The 24845-nt window shown below is 52.0% G+C and overlaps 1 protein-coding gene across 5 annotated transcripts in view; it reads left to right on the top strand.

The window, feature by feature from the left end:
* The window catches only part of AIFM3 (apoptosis inducing factor mitochondria associated 3), a 41090-nt gene extending 17071 nt beyond the window's left edge, over nt 1-24019 (top strand). The window contains exons 3-20 of one of the 5 annotated variants that reach the window (XM_057381913.1): nt 209-318; nt 1714-1823; nt 2853-2897; nt 4081-4177; nt 6214-6326; nt 9146-9232; nt 9786-9877; nt 11628-11758; nt 12917-13032; nt 13360-13431; nt 13757-13820; nt 14749-14825; nt 15658-15775; nt 16621-16719; nt 17275-17350; nt 20994-21098; nt 22272-22292; nt 22766-24019. In XM_057381913.1, the coding sequence (XP_057237896.1) occupies nt 209-318; nt 1714-1823; nt 2853-2897; nt 4081-4177; nt 6214-6326; nt 9146-9232; nt 9786-9877; nt 11628-11758; nt 12917-13032; nt 13360-13431; nt 13757-13820; nt 14749-14825; nt 15658-15775; nt 16621-16719; nt 17275-17350; nt 20994-21098; nt 22272-22292; nt 22766-22805 (1573 nt within the window). In that variant the 3' untranslated portion in view covers nt 22806-24019. Of the gene's footprint in view, nt 1-208; nt 319-1713; nt 1824-2852; nt 2898-4080; nt 4178-6213; nt 6327-9145; nt 9233-9785; nt 9878-11627; nt 11759-12916; nt 13033-13359; nt 13432-13756; nt 13821-14748; nt 14826-15657; nt 15776-16620; nt 16720-17274; nt 17351-18759; nt 18820-20993; nt 21099-22271 lie in introns of all 5 variants that reach the window. The other 4 variants (XM_057381912.1, XM_057381910.1, XM_057381914.1 and 1 more) reach the window with 4 other exon arrangements.
* Nucleotides 24020-24845: the final 826 nt, after the last annotated feature.

Genomic DNA, 24845 nt, shown 5'->3' with positions numbered 1-24845 from the left:
GTGCCCCAGGCTGGGGACAGCACAGCCACCGCCAAAGCTGGCTTGGTGACGAGTGACCCACAGCTGTAGTCACCTGAAGCCAGTAATGAGCAGTGGAAGGAGGAGGGAGGGGAGCCTGGCAGGACTCGGGCTGGGTTGTAGGGTGAAGTGGTGSTATCTGCTGTGAGGGGGATGCTCTGCCATCTGTTTCCATATTCCTCCTCCCCAGGATGCGGGAAGTGGACCTGGGCTGTGGGAAGGCTCTGCTCATCAAGGAGAATGGCGAGTTCCATGCCGTGGGACACAAGTGCCCCCACTATGGGGCTCCACTGGTCAAAGGTCAGTCTGCATCATGTCCTGGAGAGCAACCAAGGGCATCACAGGGCAAAGGACAGCCCTGACTGTGCTGCTAAGCATGGAGCAGTGCTGCACTGCACACTCAGCATCACCTGGGCATCTTCTGGCTGGGGAAGGCATGGGCAGCAATCTGGAGTTGCACAAAACTCCCCAAACCAGAACTTTGCCAGCTCTGGTTTGCAGCTGCCACTGCTGATTACAGGTCTGGGGCTTTTTCTGGTTGAGGGGAAAGAGGAGCTGTCTCTGAGCTGATGGGATCCTCTCAGTAGCAAAAAGAATGTTGCTCATGTTATTGATGGAAGTGGGATGAGGTGCAGTGGTTTCCCATCTAAAAATAGCGTATCCTGGCACTTCTCAGCARAGGCTCCAGATCCCTGCCCTGAGCCTAAGCAATGGCAGCAGGCRTTGCTGGCCTGGCTGTGTGCTGATGTGGATCACCCAAACTAGGGTTGGGAGGSCACTTTGCTTGAGGTGGGATCCTGGGGAAGATGGGGGAGCATYCTTCTGAGTGTTCTCTGGGCACTGCTGGCCCAGCAGCCGTGCTGGCTGTAGCAGCCATGCTCTCAGCCTCTCGCGTGGGGCGAGCAGCACCCTGAGCAGGGCAGAGGAGCCCCGTTCTGCTCTGCAGGTGAGAGCTGCCCGCCCTTTCAGAGASCTGTGGGTGAATCCCTCAGACTGTCACACAGCGATCTCCCTGGGGACTTGGCTGCAGCAGTGGGTGCAGGGGCTGCCCCCACACCCCTCATGTGATGGGGATGAGATGTGGCACTGCTGTGCCTCAGCAAGCAGAGACACAAGCTCAAGGCCAGTCCATGGCCAMATGGTGGCCAATGCTCTGCCCTGGCGTTGTGGCAGGGAAAGCTGAGGTCCAAGGTAGCAGCCTGTGAGCCAACACCTAGAGAAACGAACACAAGGCTTGGGGCATGCCAGTGCCTCCCAGCCATGTGCAGGTGCCTGGCTGTGCCAGGGTCTGTCTGGAACACACRTGCTCTAAATCAGGGACGCTCTGCTGGAGGCACCACTTGTTCTGGGTGCTGCTGGGGCTTGTAAGGGTGACCATGAGACCCTGAGGATGGCAGCCCCATGCTGGCTGGGGAGTGAGGTTATACCCAAGGCAGAGCAGACAGCTTTGGAGCTGTGCTTAGAGGTACTGGAGGACATTGCCATCCCAGGGCATTTTAGAAGGGATTGCTCTCCTATGGGATCGAAGTTGGTCCCAAACAGCTGAACCCGCCCAATGTGCATGTTGAGAGAACTCCACTGTTGCCTATCCAGGCTCACATCAACTGCCATGTGTCCTGTATGAGAGGTGCCATCTCAGAGGGTGGGAGGCAGCTGCAGGGCAGCACCAACCCTGCTATGCCATGTTCCCTGCAGGGGTTTTGTCCAAAGGAAGAGTCCGCTGTCCCTGGCATGGAGCTTGCTTCAATATCRGCACAGGTGACATCGAGGACTTCCCTGGCTTGGATAGTTTACCCAGGTTCCAGGTGAGATCCTTGTCCTTGCAGCAGCAGAGGAAACCACAGAATCRTGGGAAGGTTTGGGTTGGAAGGGACCTTAAAGCCCATCTCAATACACCCTCTGYCATGGCAGGGACACCTCCCACTGTCCCAGGCTGCTCCCAGCCCCAATGTCCAGCCTGGCCTTGGRCACTGCCAGGGATCCAGGGGCAGCCACAGCTTCTCTGGGCACCCTGTGCCAGGGCCTCCCCACCCTCCCAGGGAACAATTCCTTCCCAATATCCCATCCATCCCTGCCCTCTGGCACTGGGAAGCCATTCCCTGTGTCCTGTCCCTCCATCCCTTGCCCAAATTCCTCTCCAGCTCTCTTGGAACACCTTTAGGCCCTGGAAGGGGCTYTAACCTCTCCCTGGAGCCTTCTCTTCTCCTGGCTGAACAATCCCAGTCCTCCTCAGGGCTGCTCCCAATTCCTTCATTCCCCAGCCTGCACTGATAAAGGGAATTGCTCCAGCCCAGGTGTAGCACCTTGCATTTGGCCTTGTTGAACACCATGAGGTTCCCACTGGGCCACTTCTCCAGCCTGCCCACATTCCTCTGCACGATCCCTTCCCTCTAGAGCATCAACCACGTCACTCAGCTTGGGTCACCCGCAAAATGACTCTTTTTATTTCAATAGGCAATGTTCTGTATGGTATAGAGCAAACATTTTCCAAGGATGTGCTGTTGTTGCTCCTCCTCCAGCTCTTTCCTCCAGCAGCTCCCTTGCACCCACCCGCAGGCATCTGACACCTGGGAAGCTGGGGGTGCCCAGTGTGGGAGGTCTCTGGAGCAGAGCTGGGGTGGGAATAAGAAACCAGATATAAGTCTGGGCTRGAAATCAGGTGACACACTGAGTGTGGTTGCATGGTTGACCCCACAGCCTGGAGCTGGGATGAGCCCTGCCATGGCCYGAGCTGCTCCCACAGGTGACCCTGTGCCACAACCCCTCGTTCCTTAGCTGTTGCCCCGAGGGAGCCCTTGCTGCCCTGCAAACCAGTGCTATTCTGTCACCTTCAGGTGAAGATTGAGAAGGAGAAGGTGTACATCCGAGCGAGCAAGCAGGTGAGGGCCCCCACTGATATCTGAAAATCAAGGCCAATGCTTTTGTTCAATGCTTCTTTGCTGTATGTGCATGGGAGTGGGGGGAAATGTTTGTCTTTGGTCTTCTGGCCTGGGCACAGGGATGTGTGAGTATCCAGCTCATATGGAGGTACAACTGGAGCAGGGCAGAGCTGTTGTGCCCCYCTCCCTGTGACCCAGCCTCCCTGCACCTGCCGGACCCCAGGCCTGGGCTGTCCATACTTTCAGGTGGTACAGGTGTTWGTCCTGCACTTGTCTGATGTTTCCTTAAGCTCAGAGCAACTTTTAATTCAGTTGGCCCATGGGAAGAGGCCTCTTCCACCAGCCTTTTGGCCTTGTCTGAAGGACAGAGGCCACCTGTGCTCCCTCTTGAGCCCACACCTCAGCTCCTGCTGGAGAGGAACCTGATGCAGGGGTAGAAAGGGCTCTCATGCCCGAATGGGATGCAGAATGAAGCCCATTCAGGCCACTGCCATCTTTCTTTCCATGAAAAGCCTTCTTTTGATGCACAGTTGAATGTACACMTGTGCAAATCCAGTKGCTCAGAGCCCCAGTGGGCCYTTAGAGCACTTGGTTTAGATCCAGAGAGGTCACCTGAATGGCAGCACTTCAACTCCAGCTGATTTGGAGATGTGATGAGGGGCGACTGCATCTGTTTGCTCTACCAGGAACAGATTTTGGCCTCTAATGACTAGGAATAGGGGGTCTGTGCAGCACGGCTGCACTGGCACAGGTCCATGGCTGCAGTCCAGCARATTGGACAAGTCCATCATCTTTGGATATCAGGTGTACAAGCTCTGCTCAGGTTAGGATAAAATTCCTGACAGAGCTTCTTCATGTCTTGCATTTGGTGCAGAATTGTGCAAGGACACACCTGATTTTTTTATTCCCYCACCACCACCCCAGCTCTGAATAGCTGGATAGCTTTGCGGAAGATTATGGATTTATTTTTCTTCTACACCTTGTAAGGGATAGTGCACTGGATTTTGGAATGGTATTTGGATGAGCAGGGGTTTGGAGTCCTAGCTCAACACAAGGGTGTGGTTGTTCCCCTCCTAACCAAGCTGGTTTATGACACTACTGCAGTTGTCCCCACCCCTGCCTGGCTGCCCAGGGTAATGCTGAGAAAAGATAATCACTTTTCTTCTTTTTGGTGGTGACACAGGCTCTTCAGACACAGCGGAGGACAAAGATGATGGCAAAGTGCATCTCCTTGAGCAACTACAACCTGAGTAGCACCAACGTSCTGATCATTGGTGCAGGTAAGGGGTGGCACATTCTGGGACCACCGTGTGTGTCCCCTGCCAGGCAGGGGTGCAAGAAKGGGGTGTCTGTGTGCCCTGCACCCTCTGTCACCCCTCCTACATTCCTCCCTGTTCAAAGGGTCAGCCCAGAGGGCCTTCCTGAACCTTTTTGCCTTACATGCTAATGATCCAAAGGTGCCCTGTGGTCCAGTCTGTGGGGCTTTGTAGTTCCCTGTTGCCATACTTTGGRGTGAACCTCGAGCCCTCTTCCTGCTACTCCCTTCCCAGTTACATCAGCAACCCCTGGTTTCCACAGCTGATGAGTGTAGTCTTTTCAGGTCCCTGTGACATTGATACACCTTTTTCCCTTGGACCTTGCACATCTCATCCCGTTGCAGCTCCAAAGTTCTCATCTCAAGATGCTTCTCTGAAGATAAATTCTTCCACCTTCCTAGCAAATACCAGATCCCAKCCAAAAACAGCAAAGCTGCCAAGGTCTATTTTCTCTTGTCCCAGCTTCATTAGTGTATTGCCATTTTTGTAGAAAGCTTGATGGGGTGAAGCCTATCTATGGAGTTTCTGGGATGGGTCAGATGCCAAGGCTGGGCCATGTTGTTGTGAAACAGAGGGTGGGAAGAGGACAGGCGCTTCTATACCTGGAGGAAACATCTGCTCCTGGCACATAGGTTGTTCCTACTTGTGTCCCCAGGTCACCTGATCCAAGTTGTGGAAATTGGAACCTTCTAAGTTGCATCTCACAGCCTGAGCAGAGGGGAAAACMAGCCTGACTGGCTTTTTCCTTGCTGCTGGGTGACATTTTCCCCTTCCTTGTGCCCTTGCTGTTTGTTGATTGAATGCCAAGGTGGGACATGCTGCTCCTTGAGGTCAGTTAGAATGTTTTGGTGTGCTGCAGGTCTGGAGAGTCATCACGATCCTCAGCGAGGTCACTCCACAGATAACATTAGCCACTGCTGAAGAAAGTTCCTCAGGCTTTACTAGATAAATTTACAGGWGTGTTACAGACCAAAGTCTGTTTTGGTGGACACCAAAGGAGATTTCAAAGCTGTAATTGTGGGGAAAATTGTTAGGGAAAGCCTGCCYGTCTAGCTCTATGGCAGGAACTGAGATCCAGCCATGCCCAGCAGAGCTGAGGGCAATTCACTGCAGCTCTTTGCTCATATGAGGGTCATTCTGACATCAGCACCGCGTCATCTGTGGCTCAGGATGCTCCTAGCAGCATGCACAGGATGTCCACCCACCTGGCTCCTCTTCCACTGTCTTCCCACTCCGTCAGTGGGAGTGTCTTGTTGATGGACCAAACCATTATACGGTCCAGATCCGTCTTCTCTCAGAAGCGTTACAGAATCTGTAGCACTAAAAACATTTACCATGGAGTGAGGCTTCCTTGGCTGAGAAAAGACACCAGACTTCTCACCTGAGCTCTCCAGTCTCACCAGTTCAGCCAGGGAAAAAGGGACATGCCAGCCAGGCTGCCTGGCTGCAGCAGAACAGCATGTCCCAAGGCAGCTTTTTGTTAGATTTAACCTTTTTGTTCTGTGATTAAAACAAGTGAATAAAAAACCCTTAAAGAAATAGCATGGAAAATGCTCTGTGGTGAGTCACACAACCAACACCCTGGCAATGGAGAAGGGAGGGCTACCTTGCCCTCTGTGCTTGGCCATAAATTCATGAGGAGCTGGGTGTGCAGACCTGGCTAGAGAAGTCTGAGGTCTGAGCAGCTTCTTGTGCCCTGGAGATGGTGAGAGGTGTGTAGGCAGGACTCTCAGGTGTGCTCTTTGTGGGTTTGTGACAGCTTAGGGACAGACAAGTGGATTAATTTCACAGTCTGTAGATAGAGGGTCCCTTCTCCTGCCCGGTCCATCTTCTTCAGCCAGCTTCCCATGTGAGCTGTTTGAGTTAGGAAAGGCTGTGGAGTGAGGCCAGGGCTGGTGGAGATAGTGATTTGGAGTCAATGCCAGTGGGTTTAGCAGCCAAGGGGACWGACCTCCCAAGGCCACATACGTATGGCTGTCACTGGTGTCTTTCTCCCKTAGGGGCAGCTGGGCTGGTCTGTGCAGAGACCTTGCGCCAGGAGGGTTTCTCTGACCGGATCGTGATGTGCACCATGGACAGACACTTGCCCTACGACAGACCTAAGCTCAGTAAGGTTTGTATCACTCTGGGTATGCCACATTCCTCCYCAGTTTTAAAATTTGCTCTAAGACATTTCCCCACTATTATTCATTACAGCAGCAAGGTTCTGCTTCCATAGTTGTCCTGTCTCTGTTTCCCTTTAATTTTCTTCCCTCTTTGTTATTGAAATAYGAAACACCAAAAAAGAGTTGTTCAAACTCTGAATTAAGAGTACTTCAGCAGAAAAACAAGGGCATTCTTCCCTGTGTGGGTGGGCAGGCCCTGGCACAGGGTGCCCAGAGAAGCTGTGGCTGCCCCTGGATCCCTGGCAGTGTCCAAGGCCAGGCTGGACATTGGGGCTTGGAGCAGCCTGGGACAGTGGGAGGTGTCCCTGTGGATTGGAATGAGATGAGGCTTTAGTTCCTTCCAACCCAAACCATTCCATGATTCATATGATGATTCTTCACAGATCTAATGGTRGCTGTCTGAGCCAGCTTGTTCCTGGATGGACCTTCTTAATATGTTTCTGGGTCAATATCTTTAAGGCAATGAAACAAAGCATGTGAAAAAAATGGCGTGGTCTACCAGGTTTTCTATTAGTGCCTGTTTCTTGCTGCACAGGGATGCTTTGTGCCATAATTGTGATGATTCTCCACTGCGATCACCACTTGTTAACTTGAAGGAAGTGCAAGGTCACTTATTCTGGCACACATCCCGTTTAGCATTCCACTTTATAGACACTGGATGATCTTCTAATCAGATATTTTTTTGCTGCTGATTCCCGAGCCATCCTTGATGTCAGATAACAGCTCAAGTTGGACAGTAGCATTTGACCTTGGAGCTTGGAGACAACATAAGGTGAACTATGTATTCATCCTCATATCAGGAGTGCTTATCCATGGGGACTAGTACTCTACAGTCACAGCATCTAACTCTGCTTCCAGCACTCAAAAAAGAGATTTTCAAAGACAGACACATCTGCACATGGCTATTTGGGAGTATTCAGGCCATTTCCATGCTTCTGCAAGTCCTGCCWGGGTGAGGAGCAGCTGCCTGAACCTGCATCCAAGCATCACAGGGGTTGCGCTGGGGAGCTGAGATGGAGTCCCTTTTCCAGCCAGGCAGCTGTTCCAAACATTTACCCCATGTGTGAGTCGTTGACTCTTCTCTCTGTAAAATAGTAAGAACATTTCACATGCCAGAGATGTTGTACATGGTTTGTTAAATTCTCCACCAAACACCTCTGGCTGTAGCTGCTTTTGGAAGGTGCACAAAGTCCATGGAAGAGAAGGCAGATTTTTTGGGAACAGGGTAGAAAAGAAAGGATTTTTTCTTAATCCTGTTGTAAGTGGGACTAACCCTGTACAAGCTACTGGAGAAAGARTGCTAGGTCTGTAAGCAGCAGAATTCTTTCTCCCTGAAATGGCAGCACTGCCCTTCCCCTGTCCTGCTGGATGTCTGTTATCAGCCTGTCCCCAAGTCCTGTTGGACTGTTCCTCTTTGTCCTCTTTGGACCATAACCTGCTCCCTGTGTGTTGCCACATCTCATGTCATCCCCAGAGCACCAAGCAGCAGCAAAAGCTGTGGTGGTTGAGCTCTGCTCTGCCCTCCCTGCACACTGGCACAGTGGGGTCAGGTGTTTCTCTCAGTAAATGTGGAGTATCTAAAGGATTTGCAGTAAAACCTGTATGGCGCTGCCCCTGCCTCGAGTCCTGTGACACGAGTCTCTCCTGAGCAGAGCATTGTCTGCAGTCAGAGCAAGGGAGTGTCCTGCAGGGCTGATTCCAGCCCCTGACCAGGCTGCCTCCGGGGAGAAGGWCCTTGCACATACATCCTTGTGGGAGAATGGCAAAGCCCTTGATTCCTGCATCCCCTGTCACTCCTGGGTCAAGCCCAAATGTCAGTTATCCCTGTGTGGCGTGAGTAGATGCTGCTGCTCAGCGTTGTGCTGATTTATTGCAGGACTTGACCATGACACCTCACCTGTTGCTGTGACGCTGCAGGCAGRGAGGGATGCACTGGAGCAGGGATCAGCCTGCACACCCAGAAGGTCACTTGATGCTCAGCTTGTCCTCAGCCTGAATCTGAGCTTGTGTCCACAGAGCCAGGAGGGCAGATGAGCTCAGGCTCAGTCCTCTGTGTAATGAAGATGTACATCGCACCCCAGGGACCAGGGAGGGCTGGGAAGAGAAAGAACCTTCATCTTGCAGCAGACACGGGCCCCACCCCCTTGCTTCAGCTTTCCAGGGAACTTGTGCAGCATAACTGGGCTGCTTTTGAAAGTGTATCCTGGTGTTTTAATGCTGCTTGTTCTTACTGCYCATCTAACTTCCATTTGCCCTCKTAACTGGCTGTTTTCCAAAYAATCATAGAATGGTTTGGGTTGCAAGAAACTTTKCAAGGTCACCCAGTGTCACCCCACTGCCATGGGTGGGGAYTCCTTTTACTAGAMCACGTTGCTCCAATCCAGCACTTCCAGGGATGGGGCAGCCACAGCTTCCCTGGGCAGCCTCTTGCAGGGCCTGACCACCTGCATTTTAAAATGTGGCCTTTCTCTTTCTCCTGTGAGCCCCTGTGTGCTGGGAGGCCATGGCTGCTCTGCTGGTACTCAGCACTCGCTGTGGTCCTGCCTCAGCTGCTCAGCACCAGCCTCATGCCAAACTGGCAGAGAAGGGCACAGAGCCCAGACCAGCCTCTTGTGACAACTCCTGCTTGAACAGACTTTGATTCCAGCCCTGCAGAGACATTCCCTTAACCCATGCCACAAGTGCTGACTTGTGCTGGTAACAGCCATTTCTCTGCTCACCTTTCAACCCACAGTAGCTGATAGAAGAATGGGTTTTTTTTTTGCAGTCAATGGATTCCCACCCTGAGCAGATCGCTCTGCGCCCCAAGGAGTTCTTCTGCACCTATGACATCGAAGTCCTGACTGAAATGCAGGTGAGGAGAGTCCTGTGTGTGCCTGAAGGAAAGTGCTGGTATTAGGCTGTATTTAGGGCATGTGGCAGCTGTCTCTGGCTCACTGGATGCTGCTGTGTGAATGTTGGGTGCCTAAGGTTGTTCAAAACACAGCTAATAAACTGCTCCCATGGCAGGAAGGACACCCTGGGCATGATCATGGTGTGGCCATCTGTACTGACCATCATTTGTTACCTGCCATTCCTCATGTGTATCTGGGGGACTGAGTGCCGTCKGATAAGGATAATCAGCCTTCAGACAGTGCAGACAATGATGGCTTAAATATTTCTCCCCATTATTTTATTTATATTAGGAGACCTTTGAGGATTTGTGAACAGGCAACTAGGAATATTTAAGGTGTGGGTTGGCCAAGCTGTGGACAGGGGAATTAAAACTGACAGACCAACCAAAAGCAATGAACCAACCAACTAAAACTAACATGGAGGACTAACACCTGACAGACAAGTTGATTGGGCTGGGAGCTCGGTGAAAATCTGGGATTTCATCCCGTAACATTATTTAGGAATGATTTCAGGTGGCGGCTGTGGATGTCAAGAGCAAGATAGCTGTGTTCAAGGATGGGTTTAAGATGGAATACAACAAACTGCTGATAGCAACTGGAAACACGTAAGCTACAGACAAACATCTTAAAGTTCAAGAGAAACTGTTTTATCTGAGAATGGGAGGAGCTTGTGCCTGGGGATAAGGGATGAAATGTGGCAGGTGAATTTGAAYACTGAATTTGTTTGCAAGGTGGAAAACTCAAGAAATGTAAAAGATATTGGAAATGTCTATGTGTATCTACATCTGCATGTACRTCTACATCTATATATCATCTTCAATCTATTTCATACATATCTGTCATATAGAATGACAGAATCACAAGATGGTTTKGGTTGGAAGGAATCTTAAAGCTCATCCAGACCTACCYGTGCTGTGGGCTGGGAACACTTCCCACTAGACCGAGTTGCTCTAAGCCCCGTCTAACCTGGCCTCGGACACTTCCAGGAATGGCATCACAACTTTAAACATTTTTTCTTTAATTAAATCTCCAAAGTGGAAGAATCCTAATATTTATAAGAGATAATTTTTGCCATGTTGCTCTTCTTTTCACTCTTTAATAGCACTCAACCCTGACTACCAGATAATTCATCCCTCTGAATTTCCATCTTTCATTTCCTGCCAAACTCTAAGATCTTTCTCAGCAATTAAAAAGTAACACTTTGCTATTGCAGCCTTAATTAGGTGCTTCTTCTTGTCCCTTAATTAGGTGTTACTGCTGTTCTAACAGACCCTTTGGGTGCCTTGGCCCCAGGATAGGAATTTTCAGGACTGAACCTGGTCCAGCCATAGGGAAATTGATTGCTGGGATGCTGAGCATTGCCTTGGACTGGTGTTGTCACTTGTGCCCTGCAGGGCCAGGGGAAGTAGTGGGTCAGTTTGTTTTCAGTTGGAGGTTTGTCAAAATTGGTAGTTTAAGCTAAAAATAAGGCATCCTGTCTTTCCTTCCTTGTGTTCCTTACACCAAAACATAAAATGAAGTCAGAGAAATGCAGCCCCTGCATGATTTATTATCTGGGAAAGGGATGCTGCAGAACAACTAAAACAGGGACTCACACTGGAAACCAAAGTGCCACCAGTCACAGCCAGTGCCACCAGGTGTGAATGCCTGGTACTAGGGTGTGCAGCACCACAGCCAAAATGCCATCTGCACCAGCAACCCACTTAGGTTTAAAAGAGGATTAAGCCTTTGGTAATTCCAAAATCCTCATGCACAATCTCCAGGTACACGGGGTAAATGTTATTTAAGGTACCTAAATATTTAGGACCTTCTATCTCATKTCCAGATGTGAATTGGATATGCGGGGGCCAGATGCTTAAAAATCTATAGGCTCCCCTATGTGCCTGGAGAGGGCATGGTTAAGCTGCTGCAGTATCAGCAGTGTGCCCATGGGAATGGAGAGTGGAGCCTTATCAAACTTYCAGTGCCTGGCTCCAAAGCACTGCTGGAGGACAGAGTGAGTGTTCTGTGTCCCATTAAGCTGCTGAAAGTTTCATGACATGCCAGCAGTTCAGCATAGGCTTGTAAAGCAGTGCCTATCCTGCACTGGCCACAGTGGCCCAGGAAGGGGCTCCCCTGGCCCTGCAGGTGCACCAGTCCATCATGGGATCTGGGGTGGCTGCTCAGCATCCCCTGCTCCACCACTGTCCACCAGCATTTGGGGTTTTCCATGTTACGTCTCCAGCCCTGAGAAAGATAAAAAAAGGGAAGTTGGGGATGCTGCTGGAGCCCTGGGAGGGGGTCTGCAGCCCTGACCGGGGACTGAAGCCACACAGAGTTGAGAAAAGCAGCTGTATCACCCTCAGTGTTTTTCAGGCCCAAAGCTCTCAGCTGCAAAGGCAAGGAGATGGAAAATGTTTTCAACATCCGGACRCCTGAAGATGCCAACCGTGTGGTGAAGCTGGCCACAAGCAAGAACGTGGTGATCGTGGGAGCATCCTTCCTGGGTGAGCACTTGCCTGGCGCGTGTCTCTGTCCCAGCTCTCTGCCTCTGCCTGCASTCCCTCGCCCAGTTTGTCACTGCCCAGTTAGAGGTAAAACCACCACCAAATTGGACATGGGGGAGTCAAACCTCCAGCCCCAGGTGTGTGTAAGGACATTTCCATGCTGAAGAAATTGTCACTGCCCAGTTAGAGGTAAAACCACCACCAAATTGGACATGGGGGAGTCAAACCTCCAGCCCCAGGTGTGTGTAAGGACATTTCCATGCTGAAGAAATKGAYTTTCTGAWGAGGCTGGGCTGGCATGGGCACAGATTTTGCTGTCCCARTCTGAAATGGCAAGGCCATTACTGGTGTTCACATGGGTCCAAATCTGGTGCGTCTAGAGCTGGCTTCAYTGTGGGTGGGTGGGAGCTTGTGAGTTTATTCTCTTTTACTTTTTAGCAGAGTGGTGAATTTTTAAAATACACAGGACAAGTCTTGTAGTTTCTTTGATGACTCTTCCTTTTGTTTGATGTGGTTCCAACAAATTGTGKGTCCTAGCAAAATGAGAATGGGTCCTGCAAGCCTTRTGCATAAATGGTTATTAGTCAGGGAATTTATTATAAAATGTTCATTATTTGTTTTTCTTCTTTTATAAAAGATTAACCTGCTTTAATGGTTCAACCAATATGCTCTACAGAAAAGCATGTGGTTGGGGAGCCAATTGCAAACTGCAGATCATCAAAAAGATTCTTTTCCACAAAAACCCCACAGGTGGAAAATGTCTTGGTGGAGGTTCCCATGCAATTCCCAGCAGTAAAGTTTTACCATTCTGACAGGTGAAAACAACTACTCCCAAGAGCTGTTTTCAGGCCACAGCTGAGGTGGTCCCAGCTGTGGGAGGATTTCCCTTGGCTGAGGTCCTTTGTTTCATGTTCTTCCCAGGGCACTTTGGGCTTCATGGCCTGTTTCTCCCTCTGATCTTTAAAAACCTACATCTAAGAACACCTGAGTCGCTGTGGTCCCTGGTCTGACCAGGTCTGGGGGCTCCCCAGTTCTCCGAGGAGTGCAGCTGCAGCCTCTCCAGTCAGAATGGGTGGGGTGCTCCTTGGCTGCAGCCAGGGACACAGGGCAGTGCTGGTTGGGGTCACATGGCTGCTTGGGCCTGCTTCTCTTCCCCAGGGATGGAGGTGGCCGCCTACCTCACAGAGAGAGCCCACTCGGTGTCTGTGGTGGAGCTAGAGGAAGTCCCCTTCAAGAAGTTCTTTGGGGAGAGGGTTGGCCGTGCTGTCATGAAGGTGACCTTGCTTTCCTTTTCCAGGGGGTTGGTAATAGAACAGGGTCTGCTTGTTTCACTTGTTGCACTAATTAATTTACTTCTCATTTATTGACAAAGCTGTGCTGGCAGCAGTCAGTGAGAGTGGGCTGTGTCTTTGGTGCCATGGTGCACGTGCTGTGGAGCACCTTCTTCTAGAGCTGTGCTGGGATGTAGGGGTGCTGACCCCCTTAGCAGTGTGGGTTGAGGCAGTGCAGGGTGGGAAAGACAGTGCTGGGGGCACAGAGACATCTGGACAGGGTGGTTCAGCTTCCCCATGTCCCCTGCTCTGCCTCTTGTCCCACTCCAGATGTTCGAGAACAACAGGGTCAAGTTCTACATGCAGACAGAGGTGTCGGAGCTGCGGGAGCAGGAGGGGAAGGTAAGGGGTGGGCAGGGGCTCCCGGGGGGCACTGCTGAGGCATCCCCCAAAGCTGCYATTCCCTTCCCTGCTGGGGTTTTGCTCTCCCCTCTTTCCTGTCCTGTGAAATTCATGTTCCTGGATTTAGCCCCCAGGAGCAAATGTGCACCAGTGTGGTGTGTGGGGTGTCTTCGTGTCTCCCACTCACCTCTTGCTGCTTWTCTAAGGAATTACGGTCAATTTGCATTTCACAAACGAAGGGAGCTGCCAGGTTGGCTTCCTGCTGCTGCAGAGGGGTTTTGTCCCTAAAATAACTGATGTGCCCTCTGCCCTGTGTCTCCTGCAGCTGAAGGAGGTTGTGCTGAAGAGTGGGAAGGTGCTGCGTGCTGATGTCTGTGTCGTGGGTGTTGGTAAGGGCTGTTGGGGTGCATGGCTGGGGAGGGGGGCTCTGCTTGGAAGAGAAGGAGCTGGAGGGGATGTGGTAGCAGGAGGTCCCTGGGGCTGAGTGGCCAGGGGTGCTGAGAGTGCCCTCTGAGCCCTGCTTGGCTGCTGCACACAAGTCTTCATAACTAAAAAAGGCCTTTTCCCACCCCAAAATGCATCTGAAAATATATTTGGGGAGAAATAATTCAAAGCAGTTTCCTCCTTTCAAGTTGTTTTTTTATTAAGGCTTCCCCAAACGGATTTTTTTAATGTGTTTTTTTTTTTTCTTTTTAATTGCTGCTGACAGCAATCAAAAATATATCCCATACTACAAAATAAAATAAAATACCCCATAGAATATGATATTTTTCTCCATTATGCTTGGGAAAAAAAAAAATTTGCTTTCCTGCCCTCTCTGTAACTTTTCAAAATGCTGTGGACTGGAAGAATCACATWATTAGTTTAATTCTGGTTTTGTTATTTTTATTGACTACTCTGATTTGTGAAAAGGCTGGAGGTAAAAAAAAAAGATGAAAAAAGGGAGAAGGAAGGTGAAGGAAAGGTACAGACTAGGGGGAGGCTGAGGAGCCCTGGCTGGAAACTTGAAGGTTCCCTTTTAAATATAGTCTTTTTCAAAATATATAGAAAAGACTGAAATTGAAAATTATCTCCAAGYCCTGGAAAAGGGCAGTGGGCAGGTTGCGCTGATGGCTTGGGCAGGACAGGGATCCTGGAGGAGCAGAGGCTTGTGCAGTGGGAGCTCTGTAGGGTACCTGGCACTGCTCCACACTCCCAGAGCATCCACTGCCTGTCCCTGGGGCAGCCCCACTGTCCTGGCAGGAGGGGATCTGCCATCCTCGGGATCAGGCTGTGGGGCACTGGATGCTGCAGCAGCGGCCTTTGGCTTCCCCCCAGGCGCAGTGCCAGCCACGGGCTTCCTCAAGCAGAGTGGCATCAACATCGACTCCAAGGGCTTCATCGTGGTCAACAAGGTGAGCCCAGGGCAGCCCCTGTGGGAGGGAGAGCAGGAGGAGCTGGGTCAGCTCTCCTGATGGGTGAGCTTCCCTGGGGCTCCAAACTGCTGCCACAGGGGCTTTTCATGGCCTTTTATCTGCCAAGATTGGCAGGATTGGAATTCTGGAATTCCTTGGGTTGGCCTGTGCAGGGCCAAGAATTGGACTCCATAATCCTTRTGGGCCCCTTCCATCTCGGGTTATTCTGTGAGATACTAAGATGCTGCAAGCATCACCAGGAGTGCCTGGGAGCCACCCTGCACGTGGGGGTGGGCAAACCCCAGCCCTGGATGCTGTGGCTTGGGTTGGGCTCTGAGCTGTCCTCCGGTGATGTGAGTATTTAGAGGGGAAAAAATTGAGAAARATCCATCTTTTCAAGGATCCTAACGGATCTCATCCTTTCAACAGCATCAGTGAATGTGATGGGAGCAGTGTTGGAGCTGGTGGGTGATGGTGCCATGGACAAAGGAGTGTTTTGGGAGGCTGGGGCTCAGTGCCATCTACCCGATGCTTATGCTCATCCCTGCTGGGCTCTACCTGCAAACACCAACAAACTCCAGACTGGGAGAGGGGCTCCAGTCCATGTCTCTTTTTAGTGGATAACCCACTGGCAGAGGGGTATTGTAGGTCCCTGCCTTTTTGTTCTTCTTTGAAAGTGGAGAAGGCTGAATGAAATCTTGCCTGGGGCTCCCACAGCCGAGCAAAGGTTTTCCGTGTGTCGCTGGGCAYTATGGCAGCTCTGGACCTGTTCCCTTTTTCTGTTCATGTAGGGTGCAAACCCCACTAGTGCCCACCTCTGTTCTCCCTGCAGATGATGCAGACCAACATCCCAGGGGTCTTTGCTGCTGGAGATGCTGTCACGTTTCCACTGGCCCTACGGAATAACAAGAAGGTGAATGTCCCCCACTGGCAGATGGCTCACATGCATGGTAGGTACTTAGCAGAAAAGAGCCTTTTCCWGATTCTCAGGAAATTTCCAACCCCTCCAGGGTGAGAATGAGACAACTGCCAGCAGAGAGACTGGGTGGCTGTAGTGAACATTTTGAAGTGTGTGCATCTTATGCTGTCTGTTCATCTGTCAGTATTCTCRCCAAGCTTTGCTTAATGGTGCCCAGGGACAGGCTTTGTCATCTTCCCTCTGCTCCCTGGCATTGCTGCAGGAGCCTGCTCTCCTTGCCCCAGGACACTTAGGAACTCACATCCTGATGCCAGCCTGGGCTCAGGCTCCCAGCTGGGCTTCACACACTGCCAGGCTGGCCCAGGAGTGATCAGCAGAGCTCCGACCCTTCTCCCCTCTAGTCAGCCTGGAGCCCCTGGTGTGATGGGCTGCCCTCATGGCTACAGTCCCACGGGAAAGTTTCCTGTGCCGTGAGTGAGAGGTTTTGGAACCACAGCTCTAAATTCAGCCTTTGGACACATCCCCTGGTCCAGACATGCTTCTGCTGCACAGACAGTACCCCAAAAGCCTCCATGCCCTCCAAGGGTTTGTCCATCCGATCCCMATCTATGTGGGAGCTCAGCACACTGTCAGCCCAGTCACTGTTGCACAAGTTGGGGGGAAGGAGTCTCACGGGTAACAGGGCTCATGGCAGTGATGAGTAGGAGCTGCACCACGGGAAGGAGTCTGAGCCCATCCTTGGTGCTTCCTGCTCTGTCTTTGTTGCCGTGTGGGTTTTCTCAGCAGCATTCTTGGTTTCTCTGTACTCTGTGAGCCGAGGGCAGAGCACGGAGCTTGCCCTGGAGTGGCAGTTCCCCCATGCTGTGTCTCCTGCAGGCCGCATCGCCGCGCTGAACATGCTGGCCCACGGCACAGAGATCAGCACTGTCCCGTACCTGTGGACAGCSATGTTTGGGAAGAGCATCCGATACGCGGGTAAGGGGCTCCCACTCCCCACTCCTGCTGGGAGTTTGTGCTGGTGGAGGTGTCCTGGGGTAGAGAAGCCTCCACACCAACCTCTGCCACAGGGCTGTTTCCCTGCCTGGCTTCCCAGGGAGGTCAGTGTCGCCTCTGAAACTCATCTGTCATGAAGTGCACTTCTCTAAACATGATGGAGGATTGATTTAGATTAGATATTGGGAAGAAGTTCTTCCYTGTGAGGGTGATGAATCCCTKGCACAGGTTGCACAGAGAAGCTGTAGCTGCCCCATCACTGGAAGTGTTCAAGGCCAGGTTGGACAGGGTTTGGAGCAATCTGGGATAGTGGAAAGTGGCCCTGACCATGGTAGGGGGTTGGAACAAGATGTTTTTCAAGGTCTCTTTCAACCCAAACCCCTCCTGCGATTCTGTGATTTTTGGTACAYGCATCTCTTGGTGCTGGTATCTTGGTCACTGCAGGATGTTCTCCATGTAGTGCTGGAAGGAAACACCCTGTCTTAGTGGTGGATCCAGAGGAATTGCTGCTGAATCGACTTCTTCTTTGCTTTCCAGGCCACGGGGAAGGATTTGATGATGTTGTCTTTCAGGGAGATTTAGATGAACTGAAGTTTGTGGCATTTTATACCAAGTAAGTGTTTCTCTTGTCCATATTCCTACAAAGGCATTCATCTGAGATTAGTCTGCTAGAATGTAAAAAAGTTCTGCCAGAGCTTCTGTCAGTCAGTTTTGTTCATCTCTGGACAGTGAGCTTGTGGGTCACTTTATACAAAGCCCTGGAGAAATGATGTGCTGATTGTACAAGTTAAACTGGTCTTTGGACCTGGTGTCTCTGGCACATATAAGCCCTTTGTCTGTTTGCATAATCTCTGGGAGCAGATGATGGCTTCTACTGGCAATTCCTATCAAATATTTCCTTCCCATCTCATCACCATGTTAATGGTTTGTGACCAGTGCTGGACAGRGCACTCAGACATCATTATTTCTGCTTCTGGTTTGACAAATTGAGTTAAAAAAAACCTCTTCCATGTGTAACAAGTTGTCAAGGTTTGCAGGAACTCAGGAACTTGCTTTACATCTGTAGTRAAACGCAGCCCTCGCTCCGGTTTGGGAGCTTACCTGGGAATGTGTTCCTGAGATGTGTTGGCAGCTGGGATGTGTTGTCTCAGCTGTTGTGGAGCCATGCTGGCTGTTYAGACTGGAAAGATGGTGCACCATGAATTTATCCCAAAAATACTTGCTTCTGTTTATTCTGTTGCCTTTGTCCACATCCCAGACTGAAACCAGTGGCCACAGAACCCTCCTCATGCTGGAGCCAGAGGGTTTTCTCCAAGTGCTTTCTGATGTTAAGGGTGAGGAGAGGGAAACCAGGGAAGCAAAGGGCTTTCCAGCTCAGCCATCAAACCCCTTGGCAGCAGCATCCAGGCAGGGATCAGGAGGGAGCTCTGGATAGGAGCCAGCTCTAGCTCTGAAGRCATCATCTTACTGCCCCTCTGTCCCCTGTCCAGCCTGGCAGCTGGATGTGTCCACTGGGCATGGAGAGGCATGGGGCTCACTGCCTCACCCCAGGGGTCCCTGATGCTGACCCTCCTCTGCCTGGTACCTGCACTCCTTGGGTAAACACCTGCTGCAGGCACGGGGCTCTAGCTGGCACCCAGGGCCCTTTGCACATTGGGTATAGCTCAGGGTGTGCTGGAATCTTGGCCAAAATTGCCTAAAGGGGTGAGTTTGTGCCAAGGCATCACCTGGGCTGGGGAGAGCTGCTGTGGCGATGTTCCCCTCCTGCAGCCTTTCCATAYCAGAGCATTTATCTCTTTATCCCARCCTTAATTAGGAATGAAAGGTCAGGTTGCTTTAATTAAATATCTGAGGAGGCTGTTCAAAAGGAGCGCGCTGAGCAAGATGCATAATCCCTGCTCTGTGCCAGGGCCCCCCACTCCTTGTGCCATGGTCCTGCAGGGGATGGGGCTGCCAGGGGGGCTGTGCTCAGCAGGCAGCTCTGGGGGTCCCTGCTGAGGGATGTGTTGTTCTGCCACCCAGGAGGGGCTCCCGGAGATGGCGTGTGGGTACCAGGACGGCATTCCATGCTGAGAGTCGCAGGTACTGGGGAGCACTGGCTGGCGGGGGTCAGCCAGTGTGTCCCCCACTGCTTGGCTCCCTGTCTGCGAGAGGCCACTGGAGCATTTCTTCCTCTTTCTTTTTTGGTGATGGTTCTTCTAGTTGGTGCTAATGCTTTTGCACTGAGGATAGTCTCAAGCTGACCATTTCCTCCTGCTTCCTTCTGATGTGGCTATCCTGTGGTTTGGACTCTTCTGCTGGTTCTTCTGGGTTGATGCAGGAGCCACTGGTGCTTCCCATTCCTACAGCCTGCTCCCTGCACTGGTTTTCACAATAAGGTTTCTTTTGCCCTGGAGTTTGAAGAGGAAAGCTGTTCTGTCAGGGCTGTGTAGAGGTCAGTGAAAGGCCCTGTGCTGGCAGGTGTAGGGGACAGCACTCTGCAGATGTCCCCAGGGGAGGCTCTCTTCACAACAGACTGATGTCATCCTACCCCTGAGACCTAGGAGACCAGGGAATTGCTGTGGCTGTCTTCTTCATGGTTCCCCACCTCTATTGTGGTKAGCCCTGCAAAGGAAGGGAAGACCATGTAAACACTGTGCTTCCCTCTTCCCTCAGTCTTCAGAAAGACTTCTGATTGCTCCAAAGCCCAGGAAGGGCTTGTTGTCTTTGAAGCTTGTTTTGAAGCTTTGTCTTTGAGGCTTGTTGTCTTTGAAGACCTTTTGAAAAAGAGGGATTCCTCCTGGCATCTATCTGACAAAGTGTTAAAAAGCCACTACTGATGCAGGATGCTTTAGCTCACCAGCACCCCATGAGTTATTTTGCAAAAGGAGCAGCTACCCCATGTCCTGCTGGCAGAAATGTTTGGGCTGCATCTGCCTTCCTGGCTGCCCCCTTGGGCACCGTCTGGGCTTGAGCCTGAGCCAGAGGACAACTGGTGGGAGTAAATCTTCTGGTTCCCTTGCGTACCTTGCTTATTCATTGCTTGGACCAGCACATTTCCCCCGGTCTGGACGGATAGGTCCCTCCAACCACTTAGTGTTTCCCAGCTGAGAGCTGGCTCTGCTCAGGAAACTCCTCTCCTTTATTTGCCATGAGCTTATTTAGGAATGGGGGCTTTTTGAAACAGTTTGTGATGAAACTGTCCCATGGCTTTGTGGACAGATGTGAGAGATGGCTTTAACTCCTGTGGCTGCACAGGGCTGAAGTGTCCTCTGAAACARGGCATTTGCTCTCCTCATTCTGAATTAGGTACACATCCCTCCCCACCCCAGCTGCTCTTTGCTCTGTTGATCACTTGGCAGTGGATTTAAGAGCAGATCTTGGTTTAGTGGTGCTTCTAATCTTCAGTTTATTCAACAGTATCACCAGAGTTTAATATCTTACCCACACATGTTCCCTGATTTCACACTGTGCATTCAGTTATCTCTTTATGAGTCATCTTAAAGTCAGGCTTTGAAGGTTTATGCTTGGATTGACTTCGGCAAACCTCAAATGACAAAAGCCCTTCTTATTTGCCTGTGACCTTTAGCCAAAGCTCCTCCAGCATTTTTACATCCTCTTCCTTCCGCTTCATTTGTTTTCTACTCAGCCTTTGAGGCTGCATTGGGTTCCTGCTAGGGAAACAATCAGCTGACCTGACATGCCATATACATGGGGACTTCCTTGCTGGGGCTGTGGGACCCAGGGGTTGGACACCCCAGCTCCCAGTGCCTGTGGAGCAGATCAGAGTGGACACTGCCCATTTGGAGGTGGGGATCAGGAAGGGGATGTGGAGCATCCCAACTGAATTTGCCACAGGGAAATCCTGACCACCTGCCTCTCCACTCCCTCAGGCAGCAGTGCAGGGAYTACAGCTGGGCATCCTTTCTGGTGTCCAGATTTTTATCACCATCAGACTTACCTGTGGTGGTGTTTTACCACAGACACCAGGGTCCCAGAGCTGTGTCAGTCACCCAGGCACCCTAGTGATGCTCRCCACATCAGCACATGAACATTGGTGGGATTGGTGGGGCCAGCCTGCTGTGCCACTCTGTGCCCTCTCCTGACCCTTGTTGCAGCCACTAGTACAGTCCCTGTGGTGCTCATGCCTTGGGATGGGGCCTGGCTCTGGAGTGGGTGYTTCTCTTTGCCTCCCTCTTCCCTCCATCCTGTTGGGTTTTGGGTGATGGAGCTGTGGCTATCCAGGCTGCCCTAACTGTTCTGCTCTGCCCGGCCAGGAGTGACGAGGTGGTGGCTGTGGCCAGCATGAACTATGATCCAATCGTCTCCAAGGTGGCCGAGGTCCTGGCTGCTGGCAGGCCCATCCGGAAGCGTGATGTGGAGTAAGTAGACATGCAGTGGGAACTGGCGGTGCCAGGGCAGTGGCTAAGCACAGCCRTGGGGTGCTGGGCAGGGCTCAGCCTCTCCCACTGATCCCTCTCCATACCCTTCTTGCAACTCCCTSTTCTGCTTCCTCCATCCCCCCTGTGCTGCCTCCTGCCTGCCTCCAGGTCTGGCATCCCACACACATGGGATTTGTCTTAAACATCAGCACCTAAATCCTTGTCCAGGCATGATGGGGTGGGGTACTCCATGCCTTTGGGCAYTGGCACATCATCACAGAAGCAATGCTTGATGCTGGGGTGCACCTGGGCTCCCCGTCAGTCAAGGAGACCTGCAGAGAGGGACTGTGCAACCTGTGTAGAACCCCCTATGCRCAACCCAGCCCAGAGAGCTGGTGGTGCCAGAATGGCCAGTGGTGTCTTAGCCTCGGTGCCTTGGAGTGGAGCTCATAGGCAAAGGGCCTTTTTTCCCCTTCACTTTGTTTTTAAGACKTTGCAGAGGAAAGAGCACAGCTTTGTGCTGAGGGTGGGTTCTGGAAGGCAAATGCCAGAGAGATGGTAACAGTTGGGAAGAAGCCTTTAAAGTGGGAATCAGAGCTGCTGAGGGAATGTGGGTCCCTGTCCCAGGGGTGTTTCCACATCTGGAATAGAAATAGATATTTTCAAAAGCTCAAGGAGATGAGCACTCCCAACCCCCATGCAGCTCTGAGCCAGCTCAGACTCCCTGGACACCCCTAGGATGGGGGGCATATCATGGGCCCACCCAGCTGAGACTGGGTTTATAAAATGACAATGGTTTAGGTTGGAAGGGACCTTAAAACCCATCCAGTGCCACCCCAGCCATGGCAGGGACACCTCCCACTGTCYCAGGCTGCTCCAAGCCCCAGTGTCCAGCCTGGCCTTGGACACTGCCAGGGATCCAGGGGCAGCCACAGCTTCTCTGGGCACCCTGTGCCAGGGCCTGCCCACCCTTCCAGGGAAGAATTTCTTGTGCCATTACCCCAGTACATCAGGAAATGGTTGCTGGTGTCCCACTATGGCTGGGAGGGAGGTGACATCTTGTGGGGTGGGGAGCAGCTGCTGGCCCTGTGGTGGGGCTTGGGGGCTGGAGGGAACCAGATTAAACCTGAGTATCTTTTCTCTCTCTGTCTCCTGCTGCTTTYACAACTGTAGGCTGTTTGTCCGTCATGGCAAGTATGTTCGGTTTGGGGTCGTGGGCTGTGCTGGATGTGAGGGGCTGGCAGGAAGGACCATGTCCCTCATTCTCATATGGGGACACTGGTTACATGAGGGGCATCCCCCTTGCATGGGGGACAGTGCTGGGTGGGAGGGCTGGAGCTGCCAGGAGCCACATCAGGATCTGTTGGGAATGGGTAACTTGCTGTTGGCTGGGACCCTTCTTGGCTGGGGCCTTGGTGGCATTCCATAGATTTTCAGCTGAAGAGCTGCTTTTAAGTATAATTAAAATGTTTGAGCTCAGTTTTACATGGATTGAGGATCTGCAGGTGACTTTTTGGACAGTTTACTGATAGCTGAGAGAGGGCAGAGGAGGGAGCAGGGTGCTGGGATGGACACCAAGTACTGGACTAGCATCCAGGCACACCAAGAGTGTTTGCCTGTGCACACTGAGAAACCCCTCACAACGCTGTGTTTTTTCTCTCTTTCAGAACTGGAGACATGTCCTGGCTAACAGGGAAAGGCTCCTAATGCCGCTGGTGGCTGAGCCCTCCTGATGCTGCACTTGCTGTGGGGAGATGGGATGGCAGCTCCACAGCTCAGCCATTTCCCTTTGAGACCTGGATGAACCCACACCTGGCATTGTGCATTAACCTTCCCAGAAGGATCTCCCACAGCTCCTCTGCCCCTGTGCCTGCTGGGCTGTGACTCTGCTGATGCAAATGCTGTGGAATGCTGGAAAAGCAGCCCCGAGAGAGCGTGGGGKTTGGCACTGGCAGTGGGCACGGGCRCCACGTGGTTCCAGATGCTGCCATTAGGCTGGGGGTCCCCAGGCGGGTCTGCCTCACTTACGTCCCTCACCCCCATAAGCAGCACGAGTGCCTTTGGTTGYTCCTGTGCTTTCATGCATGATGCTTCTTTCCAAATTCTCTTTGCTCCCAGCAGAGCTCCAATGTGCTTCCCCACGGAGCCTGACATCTGCTCTTCCTGCATGGCTGCAGGTTTGCCACAGCTCTCCCTGAGCCCAGCCACCCTGGGGAGCATCTGGGCGGGCCAGGAGATGKGGTCACACTGGGTGGTCTCTGTGCAGGCTGATCCTGTGCAGCCCCCCAGCAGAGGGGGGTCCTTGGCCATGCTGGGGGCTCTGGAGCTCATCAGTCCCATCCCRGCACCTCCTGTCCTGGAGCAGCCATGGGGCTGGGATGCGTTCCCTGTCTCCCAGAGCTCGCTTTGGACTGGGGCACTGGCAGCTCTTGGTCTGTTCCCAGGGTGTGGAGAGTGGGTCCCTGAGAGTGTGATGGCTCAGCTGTAGCCCTGGGCTGGGTGGCCACCCTTCTAGCCAGCCTTGAGGTGTCTGTCCTTAATGCTATCACGGGATCAGTGCTACTGCTGAGGTGATTCTTGAGGAAAAGTAGCTGGAGGAGCATTTCTGGCCGTCCATTCTCTGTCACTCACCTAGTGCAGTGACATTTCTCAGCCCACCATGCCAGTGCTCTGCTGTCCTGTTTCCTGCCCCATGCTGAAGAAGAGCCGTGTCTTCAGCTCAGGACTGGACCTGGCCAGCCACAGCTCTGTGTCCATCAGCCCAGCAGAGTGGGGGGTTGAGGGTCCCCTGTGGAGAGACTSCAATGCTTTGTTCTGGGGGTCACTCCTTCCCCAGCAATCAGTGTTTTACCCTGAGTCCAAAACAAGAGGATTTATATTTTTAATTTGATCCACCCCCTACGAATTAAAGCAATATTATTCTTGGGATCTGGGTCATTTCTGATTCTTTTCAAGACCTTGGGTCACCTATGAAGGTTGGTCAGGTCAGCACCTCTTCTCTTGAGACTTCCCACCAGTGCCCAGCTCACCTGTATTTATTTCCAGTCTTTCMGATCTTGGTTGGGTAGAAATGCCACCAGTGTCTGTCACATCGCTGGCTGGTCTTTCCTGGTTTCACTGCAAAGCTTTTCCCAGGTGGAATGACCAGGAGGGATGGTAGCAGGATCCACACTCCACACGCAGCGATGAACAGGGACCATTGCGTGTGTGCTGGATCTACAAAATGATGGGAACTTGCAAGTCTCATCTCAGGTTCCAAAAGACATATGTCAGTGTTCCTGTTCTCAGGTCCTCCTCGGAAGGCAGGGGTGGCTGGGGCTGTTCAGCTCCAGGTGCTCTGGGCACTCTTCCAGAGTGGCCTGGGGCCGTGGGCACTGCCCAGGTGGAGCCTCAGGTCTGCCCATACCCCGTGCAGATTGGGCTTTGTATCCTGTGCCCTGCTGGTGGAACAGTTGGACTCGGCTTTGGCATCTCCCCAGGGTACCCAGCTAGAGTGCCAGGGCACTCCGGGGTGCCACAGGGTGGCATTCCCCGGAGCTCTGTGTTTTTCCCCAAGCTCTCTGGCATATTGTCCATGTTGGGTGAGACTGGCAGCTTCCCCAGCACAACTTGACTACCCTGGGGACACTCTGGCAGGGTGCTTTGTTTTCGAGGAAGATGCTTTTTTATGTCATCCAGTATTGAGCATGAGCTGCATAAAATGGGCATMACCCCCATGTTCACAGGGGTGAAGACCATTCAGGGGCT

This window comes from Malurus melanocephalus, unplaced genomic scaffold (genome assembly GCF_030028575.1).
Source record: "Malurus melanocephalus ecotype Western Australia unplaced genomic scaffold, MMel_1.1 scaffold_540, whole genome shotgun sequence".
Taxonomy (NCBI): domain Eukaryota; kingdom Metazoa; phylum Chordata; class Aves; order Passeriformes; family Maluridae; genus Malurus; species Malurus melanocephalus.
The sequence above is the reverse complement of the archived record's forward strand: the minus strand, read 5'-3'. Positions and strand labels throughout refer to the sequence as shown.